At 45.3% G+C, this 12,820-nt stretch overlaps 1 protein-coding gene across 1 annotated transcript in view; it reads right to left on the minus strand.

The window, feature by feature from the left end:
* Positions 1-12,820, minus strand: part of negr1 (neuronal growth regulator 1) — a 95,138-nt gene that overhangs the window by 51,212 nt on the left and 31,106 nt on the right. The window contains 1 exon segment of the mRNA XM_008328974.3: positions 4,060-4,185. Coding sequence (XP_008327196.1) covers positions 4,060-4,185 — 126 coding nt within the window.

Below are 12,820 nucleotides of genomic sequence, written 5' to 3' on the forward strand. Positions count from 1 at the left end.
GCGGACCGTGTGCCACGACTGTGGGCCAGGACTGTTGGCCACGACTGTGGGCTACGACTGTGGGCCAGGACTGTGAGCACACACACTGGACTGTGGGCTGCCACTGTGGGCTGTGGGCCGTATGTACTGTATATATAAATATATACACACACACACACACACACACACACACACAGTTGCAGCTGGGGAAACAAGTCAAGTCAAGGTTCTCGTCCCTGACGTTTGGTGAAGTCTGAATCATTCCTGCAGTTTTGACTGTTGTCACTTTCAGACTTTCAGTTGTTACGTGTCGTTTTTAAGGAGCTGGAGATGAGATGTTGGCTGTCTGTTCCCTCAGGGGGCGTTTAGGGGAAGATATGCACATAAATGAAAATGCAAAAGAAGGAACATTATTTCTTTTACTTTCTTTCTTTTTTCTTTTTTCTTTTTTTCCATCCAGCGTTGATAAATGTACAGTAGCTGCTGGGATAAAAATGTGTCTTTAACAAGTCCCATCACAGGAAACTATCAAGAATCGACTTAAATATTCTAGTCAGGCTTTGCAAAGGTCACACTTTTATCCCATAGATTTAAATCTCAATGGAAGAAAAAAAAAACTTATCAAAGCAGTTTGCCTGTCCATGCAGCCATCCAGTCAACCACAGCAAACTAAAACAGACTCTCTCTCTCTGTCTGTCTCTCTCTCTCTCTCTGTCTGTCTCTCTGTCTCTCTGTCTCTCTCTCTCTCTCTGATCTGTGTGTGTTTAGGAAACACCAGTGAATCCACCGTCCTTCTAAAGGCTGACGCGTCACCACAGCCTCTTCCAAACTGTAGTTTGGTTTAGGGATTATAATTCATCCTAATCCAGTGCCTTCTGGAGGTGTTGGCAGCAGAGTTGATTTAATGGAGTTCCTCATTTAAATTCACTTTTTATTTAATTTAGGCGAGTTAATTCATTCTGGGTCACAAATGACTGCATCCATTCACACACTTTCACACTGCTGTTCCCCGATTGGTGGCTGAGCTACGACTCCGCCTCAGTTGGAGGACGAACCCTTGCTCAAGGGCACGTCAACAAGGATTGAAGTGGATTCAACAGAAACTGACTTTACATTTATGGACTTGAGCGACTGACAGGGAGACACCACATACTGTACATGTTACTGTGGGGGTGGGTGAGGGTGAGGGTGAGGGTGAGGGTTCAAAGACCACGACCAGTCATAACTGCTGTGATGGAGTTCTCTGGGTTGTTTGAAAACTATTGAGAAATACTTTTAAATAATCTTTTTTTTTTCTTTCTGACCTTAAAGTTGCCTGTTTGAAACTGTTTTCATTGACTTGACATCCACACACACACACACACACACACACACACACACACCCAGAGGCAGACGCTGTTGGTAAACAAACAGACTGGTGCCCACACTTCACCAGATACATTTGTTATTAGCTGGTTTGCTGCTCAGGAGTGAGGACAGAAGAAAAAAAATGAAAAATGCAAACACAAAACGGTCCGAGTGAGAATGAAAACCTGACAGTCATTCAGGGCAATTTATCATCCTGTCAAACTTCACTGCTGCAGCAGAAACATCTACGGCTCAGCCCAGCTCAGAAATAAAAGCTGCCATGTAGCCAGGTCTGTCACCGCACAACCACGTCACACCTCAGCTCCACGTCCATCACACGGACGACGACTGACGCAGGAAGTGATTGCATTTTCTATGTTGTGTTTTCAACAGGTTTAAAACACACAAACGTCCACGTATGAAGCTTCTCTCTCTCTGAAAAACACTCTGGGAATTACAAACATGTATTTACATTTTTATATTTCAAGTGTGACATTGAGTTCCTGAACACGTGGGAACGTTCACGTGACGGGGCAACAAACCCTCTGCCCTGGCTGAGCAGGGCCGGCAGTCTGCCCACCCGCAGCACAACTGTGGTCCGCCACCCAGATCTTTGTTGAAGTTAACGAGAATAAAACAAACAAGACTCACAGCTGTAGCTTCTGTAGTTTAATAACGTTGTTGTTGTCGTTGATGACTTTTGTCTATGATCTTTTTTGGGACTGATTGTGGATTGGCTGCTAATAAGAGTTGAATAACTCTTAAAAAAATGTCTTTATTTGACACAGTATTTGAATTGAATGTTTGAGAGAGAGCGAGAGAGAGAGAGAGAGAGAGAGAGGGCTTCATTGTGTTTCTGTGCTTTGAGGGTTTCCTTTAATTTAATGCTTGTGTAGTTTCACAGAGTAACTCTTGACGTTGGTGATTTTCAGATGAATTGAATTCGACTGTCGCTGATGTCACTCAGTAGTTGAGTTAAAAATGGGTTGAACACGGTCTGACCTGGAGTCAGTCCAGTTGTTCTAGTCCTCACTTGTTGTTGGTCCATCAAGGTTGGACCACAAGCTCAAAGGTCAGGACTTCAGGCCCGCACCGACGCGGTGGTGCAGTGGGCCCGTCACGTCTTCCTGGGAAGTATTTGCTCACGCTGTGATTGCATATTTAGAAGGTGTGTGCTCTCCTCGGAGCAGACTGCTTTGCATATCCAACACAGTAAATGGAACGGCATCAATAAATCATTAGTCTATTACAACATTTTAGTGGAACAGGCCGCACCACAACAACAGGCTCAAACATCTCACTCCAAATGAGTCCATTCACTGATGCACCGGACCACACACTCTGTGATTACATTTAGTGCCGGGTCCTTTCATTTGACCAGGGTATCATTTATATCCTGGGACACTTCAAAGTGTGGACACTTCAAAGGAGCAGCAGCCACTGCCATTTGGACTCAGCAGATAAGTCCTTTGATCATCTTCTGAAAAACTCCCTGTAAATGCATTCAGAGGATGAGCACACTCCTCCACGCTGCCATCAGATAAGCTCTAACCCATTAATATGGAAAAGGGGGGGGGGGGGGGGGGGGGGGGGGGGGGGGCGGGGACGAGTCATGATGTGAGTGACGACCACCGAACACAGTGATAACAGCACAGCTATTCAACTGTCAGTGTTGTAAACGAGCGCTGGTCGTGGGATTAAAGACTGTTTTTGATTCATTCAGTTACAACAATGTGTTAAAAATAACCAGGGATTCATCAATTAACTACTGTGCCTTTGTAATTACCAAAGGCATCAAAGGAACAGACCATGATTCATAACCTAATGAAATAATGATGGGGGGTCCTTGTTGTCATGGCTACAGCCTTGGGTGACAGGATGACATCATCAGCTGGACTGGACATCAGCAGCTCTACAGTGTCTCCTCACAGCTACAGCCTCACGTCACACTGACTCTGAACTCAACCCAACCTCCTGACATTTGATCCTAACACAGAGCCAGCGTGTCCTTGTACGTCGGCAGGAAGCGCAGGTGCAGGTAGCGGCGGTGATTTTTGTATCAAATGAAAAGCCAAAGCGGCAGAAAAATGTTTCTTCAAACGTGTCAAATATCCATGAAATAAGCATAAACTTTAGCTGCATCTCTGGTCGTTTCCTAAGACGGTACAACAAATGGATGGAGAATGAAAAGAAAACGACTTCACGCAGACCTGACTTATTATGTTGGATATGAAGATATTGTGTTTCCCACTCAGTGATGTCTCTGACTCTGACTGTAGTAAAAACACAGAACACACAGCAGCTCCTGCAGGAGCTGCTAAAGTCAAGACTGACTACCATTCAACTACAAAGGATCTGTACATGTATTAGTCTAAAGATGAATGTCTTCTGTTGAATTACTTTATGTATTTATTGGACCAGAAGACAAAGACGTATTGTCCCCGTCCCAGGACCAAGCTGGACTCAACTCTAAATCTCCTGTTCCTCAGCTGTTCTGCTGCGAGGCTCCAACACCGACCTTTACACAGTTGAACATTTCCCTCCTTTTGTTCATCTAAAGTTGTATTTTTTTATCCCATCCGTCCGTCCTCATCTCCGTCCTCATCTCCGTCCTCATCTCCGCTCTCTACTTCATTTGCAGTACCTGCCTCTTCATCCCCCCTCTGTCTGCCACGGTGTTTACCCATCGCCCCTTCATCAGCATAAGTGAGGTGAAAGGTGAGGTGAACTCACCTAATGGGGTGATGTGCCTCCAGGAAATGGCTGGCTCAGGTTTCCCACTGGCTGTGCAGATGAGCGACACGTTGCTGCCCTCGTTCACCGTGATGTCGGAGGAAATGTCATATATCTTGGGAGGAACTAGAAAAGAGAAGAATACAGAAGTGAGGCCAACATTTCAGATATTTAACCTCCGTTTTACGTTGTATGTGATGCTGGATCGTGGAGACGGAACCGTGGTGTGGCCTGTGCTCCGGTGTGTTCACAACACCCAGAGTCACCAACCAGAAATACAATGTTTTCACAGAAAATTGTCAAATAACTTTTCCGTATCGTTTCCATCGTAGCTCAAACTCACATTTCCTCAGGGCTTCACTGTCACGACAGTGTGGTTGTTTTAAAATAAGAAATAAAGTTTTAGTTTTGAGCAGAACAACAACAGCAACAACAACAACAACAGCAACAACAGCAACAGCAACAGCAACAACAACAGCAACAACAACCCTACACTGTGTTCACCACTGAATGTCCTCATCCATCCATCCATCTCATCCATCTCATCCATCACTGTTGTTGAAGAAAGTCAATCCTGCTCTGGCTTCAACTCCTGTTTGAACTAAATGATCAGAGTTGGTGTGTATTAGATGATCAGAGTTGGTCACACATTATACTGGACGCAGTTTAAATGTCTCTTCATCAGAGGTTTTAGAAAACATCATTACAAAGGTTATTTAAAAACAACAACAAAAAAAACAGTTTTAGCTTCAGTGGGAAAATAAAACCAAGAATCCAGCAGCTACACACAGATACACAGACACACACACAGACACACACACAGACACACACCTCCTCAGACTGTGGTCATTAACCAGATCTAAATCCCTGGTTTTCATTGGACTGCAGTCATTGTCATCCTCCAACTTTCCTCCAGTTGAATTCTTCCCAATCATTTCTGAAACGTAACACAGAGCAGCAGCAGAGTTGACAGTCTGTGGTCTGTGGTCTGTGGTCTGTGGTCCAGCTCCGTCCACTGCTGTATAAACCTGACCCTAACTGTGACCTTGAAGACAGGTCATGACCAGTGGTCACTCAGCTATAAACACAAAGTGTAAAAGCCCAGGTCGACTGAGGACCAGTTCAGTTCACACTGCTGAGCCACTGACACAAACACAGACTGAACTGGTCAGTCACAACAAACAACAGAACAACAAACTGTTATGGATCGGGTCGTACGGCAAGAACCAACGTTTTAACCCAGAACTCTGTGTGTGTGTGTGTGTGCGTGTGTCAGTGAAGGCTCGTTCCAAGAATGGAAATTATTTGTGAAAAATACAATGAAACTCCAGAAGGGAATAGGTGTAACGACGGCGGCTGATGTCTGCTCCGACACTGGGAGGAAACAGAAGTTTTTTTTGAAGGAACAGAAGTGGATTGAGAAGAGAAGAGACGTCTTGGCTGAGAGAGAACCTGAATCTGGGTTCTTGCTGGTGAGACGCCGGTGTCTTCCTGCTGTAGGCTCTGGTCGCTGACACCTCCCCTCAGAGGCTGATAACAGCAAATTGAAAATGTTGGGGTTGTCAACTGATCCTATCTTCACTAACAGGAACTGAGAGGTTTTCAAACAGCTGCATGACCGAGAAAAAAAAACCTCATCTGTTGGTGAACAATAAAATATATATATTTGAAAGAAAATTCAGGAGCAATAAAATATGTAAATACAGATTAAATACAAATGTATGTCAAAGTCGAGCAGAGCTGAGAAGACAAATACAGATTAAATACAAATGTATGTCATATACAGTATATGTTTTCAAAAATACAAATGATTTTTAACTCACTTTTATTTAATTACCATCTTTGCATGGTGAGATTGAAGAAAATAATCAAAAAAAGCAGTGTGACGTGCGGGCGTCGACATGGCAGGAAGCTACGCCCAGAACCCAAACAGAACAGAACCCAAACGCAGGACTGGTGCAGGTCGGTTATTTTGAAGATTCTAAATTCCAAAAGCCAGGACAGAAACACAGACAAAGTCGAGCAGAGCTGAGAAAAGGAAGGTAGTTGGCCAGGAACAAAGGAGGAACAGCTACGACAACAGTTACGACAACAGTTACGACAACAGTTACTACAACAGCTACGACATCAGGTACGACAACAGTTACTACACCAGCTACGACACCAGCTACGACACCAGCTACAACAACAGCTACAACAACAGCTACAACAACAGTTACTACAACAGTTACTACACCAGCTACGACACCAGCTACGACACCAGCTACGACACCAGCTACGACACCAGCTACGACATCAGGTACGACAACAGGTACGACAACAGTTACTACACCAGCTACGACACCAGCTACGACACCAGCTACGACACCAGCTACAACAACAGGTACGACAACTGCTACGACAACGCTGGCATGAAGGATACACACTGAATCAATCACAGAACCCAAACAGAACAGAACCCAAACGCAGGACTGGTGCAGGTCGGTTATTTTGAAGATTCTAAATTCCAAAAGCCAGGACAGAAACACAGACAAAGTCGAGCAGAGCTGAGAAGACGAAGAGAGTCAACTACAATGATCCAACTACAATGATCCAACAAGGGCATAGTGAGGGAGAGGGGTATATATATATATATATACACAGGGAGCACCAGGACAGAACACAAGTGAAGCTCATTACAGACACAGGTGAGTGTGATCACACAAACAGACAACAGACAACAGACAACAGACAACAGACAACAGACAACAGACAACAGACAGACATGACAAGAAGCATAAACCTTTAAAGGATTTGATGCTACAGTTAGTCTTGTCAGCTGCTGGGAGGATCAGCAGCTGACGGGGTCTTTGGATGGACATTTAATATGGACATTTAATGGAAGAGATTTTCATTTGACAGGAGACACCAGTCGGTTTAACATTTTATACTTGTTAATGAAAAACTCCTGAAGCCCAGAGGTCTGAAGATGAGCCGTGTTTGGAGTGAACCTTCCTGGAACTAAAGTTACTGTAGATCCTGACCTCATTATAACTACACTGCTGTCCACTCACTGTCCACTCACTGTCCACTCACTGTCCACTCAACATAAACATTTACTTGGAATCAAATACTCAGTCCCAGAACGGATTTCTACAGATACATTTGAGTATTTCTGTAGGTGTATTTGCCTGTACAGAGTACCAGTATTCTGGGAGGCAGTGCCACGTACTGTAGGTGGTACAGTTCTGAAAATAGGTTGATACACAGTGTGTGTGTGTGTGTGTGTGTGTGGAGCTCGACCCAAACCAGAGTGAAGGTTTGGGTTCGTATCTACAGACAGAAAATAATTTCAATCAAAAAGGAAGATCCTGCTGCCAAATAAAACCTGTTTGGTTCTACCTTAAAATATCTACAGATACATTTGAGTATTTCTGTAGGTGTATTTGCCTGTACAGAGTACCAGTATTCTGGGAGGCAGTGCCACGTACTGTAGGTGGTACAGTTCTGAAAATAGGTTGATACACAGTGTGTGTGTGTGTGTGTGTGTGTGGAGCTCGACCCAAACCAGAGTGAAGGTTTGGGTTCGTATCTACAGACAGAAAATAATTTCAATCAAAAAAGGAAGATCCTGCTGCCAAACCACCAAATACATAAGACCATATATACTGTGTGTCTATATATATATATATATATGTATGTATATACGTATTCTTAGACCAGAAGTCACTCGTTGACTCAGTTTTGTTTTGAACCATTGACACGTTTGTTCCTAAAACGTTGGTTCAACGTAAAAGCGAGAAAATTTAAAAACACTGGACAGACCTTGTTCCTATTCTTTAGGTACACATCCTGCTGGATTGTACTACTACTACTACTACTACTACTACTACTACTACTACTACTACTACTACTACTGGTTGACTCTAATGAATGTTCCTGCAGTCACATTAAAGTGTACAGTGAACAGAGAAGCGTTCATTTGTTGAGACTCCAAACCAACGTTATGATGAATTCACACCAGACGATTTGATTCACAGCGTTGACACTTGTTGTCACTTGTTGACACTTGTTGACACTTGTTGACACTTGTTGACTCTTCACGCTGAACTTCTTGTCTTTTTTTATTGCCTGATTTCTCCATTAAGAATCCTCTCATTGTCATGTCGGCCATTTCCACTGATATCCCTGACGTGTCTCAGCTGATCCAGGCAGTGTCGCCCCCTGCTGGCAGACGTTTCCAGTTTATAAATAGCCTCTAACGACGTCATGTTGAATCGCAGAAATGCTTCCAGCTGTGCTGATAAAATCCAGGGATTTTCTCCAGGAACAGGCAGCTGTGCCAGTCTGTGCTCACCCTGCTCCTACAGAGCCGTCCAATTAGAGCACACTGGGTGGAGGCACAGCAGCACGGGCGCTGGGGTGGAGTCTTGAGGAGGGGGGGGGGGTGGTGAACACAGACTGGCTCTGCATGTAATTAAAATTTAAACTCATTATCATCACACGAGGCAAGAAACGTGGAAGTGAAAATTGAACTGGGTAAAATTTCAGGTTCAGTCTTGACTTGATTGATCTGCGTTTTTTAGTGAAGAAAATAACTGTAATGATTCAGGTGTGTGAGGCTGATATTAACCTCAGGGACTGGGTAATTACAGCTGCATAATTATCTCTGTGGGACTGAAAACAATAACAGATGAGTTGGTCCTAATGCACTTGAACGTATTCATTTTCACTCTGATAAAAAAGATATTTTACTGCTTGTACGGACGGATTGGCCACTTCACCTGGAACTGCTGGATTCTCAGCACAGATGTTGGTTTGATTTCTGTTAAAAGGTTGGTGGTTGTAGTGATTAGTGGATTTGGCCCAGTAACAGTAACAGCAGTAACAGCAGTAACAGTAACAGTAACAGTAACAGCAGTAACAGCAGCAGTAACAGCAGCAGTAACAGTAACAGCAGTAACAGCAGCAGTAACAGCAGCAGTAACAGTAACAGCAGTAACAGCAGCAGTAACAGCAGCAGTAACAGTAACAGCAGTAACAGCAGCAGTAACAGCAGCAGTAACAGTAACAGCAGTAACAGCAGCAGTAACAGCAGCAGTAACAGTAACAGCAGTAACAGCAGCAGTAACAGCAGCAGTAACAGTAACAGCAGTAACAGCAGCAGCAGTAATAGTAACAGCAGTAACAGTAACATCAGCAGTAGTAACAGTAACAGCAGTAACATCAGCAGTAACATCAGCAGTAACAGCAGCAGTAACAGCAGCAGGAACAGCAGCAGTAACAGCAGTAACAGTAACAGCAGTAACAGCAGCAGCAGCAGCAGCAGTAACAGTAACAGCAGTAACAGCAGCAGCAGCAGCAGCAGCAGTAACAGCAGCAGCAGTAATAGTAACAGCAGTAACAGCAGCAGTAACAGCAGTAACAGCAGCAACAGCAGCAGCAGTAACAGTAACATCAGCAGTAACAGGAGGAGGAGGTGAATGAAACACTGTGGTGAAACCTCATCAACTTGATTGAATTTCTGTTCTAATTGGAAGTCATGTGATGAAGATATTTGTTCAGGTGGAGGGAAACAAGTCTTGGACACAAATGGATGTTGCTCATTAACTGATTATGTCATAATGAAGAATACATTCACTAATTAAACCCCTATGTTACACAGTTTATAAGTTCAGGTCCAGAAAGGAACGGTGTCCTGGTCAGCATCTGGGCCACAGACCGCCTATTTGTGACCTGTGATACTGTTGTTATATTTGTCAGCTCTGTCAGTTTCAGAGTTCACGTAAACACAACTCCATGCTGTCTTTTATTCCCCAGCTGATGGAGTATTGATCACGGCTATTGATCACATGTGACGGTGATGGAACCAGTGAACTCTTCTAACCCCCGTCACCAGGGCCATCATTGAATGGTGACTAAAATGAACGTTGAAAATAACCAGTAGGAGGCCATAAATCTTCAGCCCTACAGCAGCAGTGGTCCGGTTGTGCAACACACAGATATACTATCGTCCACTTATTGAAATGGTGCCTTAATTCATTCATGCTAATCAGTATCCTTCAGCCTCAGCATCTCGCCTGTGATACAACGCACGGGCCATTCAGCTCTCAGTCTGAAGGAGGATCACTGGTTTTTCAATTAGCTCTGTGGCTACAAAGTCCCTTTGATAAGCACAGCTGTGCACAAAGCTCATTTTCAAATAGTTTATCGTCAAAACGAAATAGTGAAACTGTCAGAGGGCAACGCCGCTCCCAGCCATGAAATATCAGCCGGCCAACAGACGGCCGTCGCTACGGATGATCCGACGTGAGGACACAGAGCTCCGTCACCATCTGTCACGGGGCCTTGATGCGGTACTAAAGGTCAAAGTTCAAACTTCAGAGCCCCACATCATGATTAATGGGGAGGGAGCGTTTCAGAGTAAATGGAGCTTGACTTGGTTTGGATCCAGCGTCTCACACGACTCTTTGACTGCACACACATCTCAAATGTTTTTGATTAATCCAAACTTCCAAAATAATCCATTTAAATATAAACCACTAACACTGAGAGTTCTTCAACAGAGTCAACAGGAATTATTTTAGGTTTAAATTTAAACTTTTATTCATGAATTCATTCAGGTTCTGCTCATTAATACTTTTAACAGACGAGGAAGGGGGGGTGGAGGGTGGAGGGGGGGGGTGAAACCAAATCCCAGCAGTCAACAGGGCCACACTCTGATACAGAGAACTCAATTTAACACCTTTTTACCAACTGTTAAATTAACAATAAAACGAGTCCTGGTTTGGAACGGTTGGACAGACAGACAGAGGACCTGCAGTAAAGACACTGTACTGGACAGACAGAGGGCCTGCAGTGAAGACACTACTGGACAGACAGAGGGCCTGCAGTGAAGACACTACTTGACAGACAGAGGACCTGCAGTGAAGACACTACTTGACAGACAGAGGACCTGCAGTAAAGACACTGTACTGGACAAACAGAGGACCTGCAGTGAAGACACTACTTGACAGACAGAGGACCTGCAGTGAAGACAGGACTGGACTGGACTGGACCACTGGACTGGTCTGGACTGGACCACTGGACTACAGGACTGGACTGGACTATAGGACTGGACTGGACTAGAGGACTGGACTGGACTACTGGACTACAGGACTGGACCACAGGACTGGACTGGACTGGTCTGGACTGGACCACTGGACTGGTCTGGACTGGACCACTGGACTGGTCTGGACTGGACCACTGGACTGGTCTGGACTGGACCACTGGACTACAGGACTGGACCACAGGACTGGACTGGACTGGACCACTGGACTGGTCTGGACTGCACTACAGGACTGGACTGCACGACTGGACTGGACTACAGGACTGGACCACAGGACTGGACTGGACTACTGGACTACAGGACAGGACTGGACTACAGGCCTGGACTGGACTGGACTACTGGACTGGACTACTGGACTGGACTGCTGGACTGGACTACAGGACTGGACCACAGGACTGGACTACAGGCCTGGACTGGACTGGACTACTGGACTACAGGACTGTACTGCACTACAGGACTGGACTGGACTGGACTGGTCTGGACTGGACTGGACTGGACCACTGGACTGGTCTGGACTGGACTGGACTACTGGACTGGACTACTGGACTGGACTGGACTACTGGACTACAGGACTGGACTATAGGACTGGACTGGACTAGAGGACTGGACTGGACTACTGGACTGGACTGGACCACTGGACTGGTCTGGACTGGACCACTGGACTACAGGACTGTACTGCACTACAGGACTGGACTGCACTACTGGACTGCACTACAGGACTGGACTGGAGTACTGGACTGGACTACAGGACTACAGGACAGGACTGGACTACAGGACTACAGGACAGGACTGGACTACAGGACTGGACCACAGGACTGGACTGGACTGGTCTGGACTGGACTGGACTGGACCACTGGACTACAGGACTGTACTGCACTACAGGACTGGACTGGAGTACTGGACTGGACTACTGGACTGGACTACTGGACTACAGGACTGGACCACAGGACTGGACTGGACTGGACCACTGGACTACAGGACTGGACCACAGGACTGGACTGGACTGGTCTGGACTGCACTACAGGACTGGACTATAGGACTGGACTGGACTAGAGGACTGGACTGGACTACTGGACTGGACTGGACTGGACCTTTACTTGTTTCTTCTCTCTTGAATTCTTTTTTTTTTTTAAACCGGTCCAGTCCATGTTGATCAAACATCTCTGTGTCTTTCTGTCCTCATCATTATTCCCACAGTCTGGAGTAACCAGCATCTGCATCGTGTGTGTGTGTGTGTGTGTGTGTGTGTGTGTGTGTGTGTGTGTGTGTGAACAGTGAACACTCTGTCTTCAGCGTGGTGGTGTCGTTGTTCTCCGTGTGCGTCAGCCTCCACATTCATTCACAAACGGCGTCTAAAAGTGATCCATTTGTTAGAGCTCGTCTCCGTGGACGTCAGGAAGGTTGGGACCAAACAGCAGGTAAATTAAAGGGACAGTTTGTGTCCATTGAGGCTTGAGGAAAGGCCAGCATCATGAATATTCAATAAAACCTCAGCCTCAGTTTGAACGTCAACTGAGGCCGCGTGTTTCTCACACACACAGACACACACACACAGACACTGTGACGTCCAATCAGGTTGTTGTGTTTGGAGAAACATCTGGTTTTAATCTACAACAACTCTGTTCCCAAAATGAAGACAAAGTTAAGGACACGGACCTTAATAGCACTTAAGCT

Source organism: Cynoglossus semilaevis, chromosome 2 (genome assembly GCF_000523025.1).
Source record: "Cynoglossus semilaevis isolate Cse_v1.0 chromosome 2, Cse_v1.0, whole genome shotgun sequence".
Lineage (NCBI taxonomy): Eukaryota > Metazoa > Chordata > Actinopteri > Pleuronectiformes > Cynoglossidae > Cynoglossus > Cynoglossus semilaevis.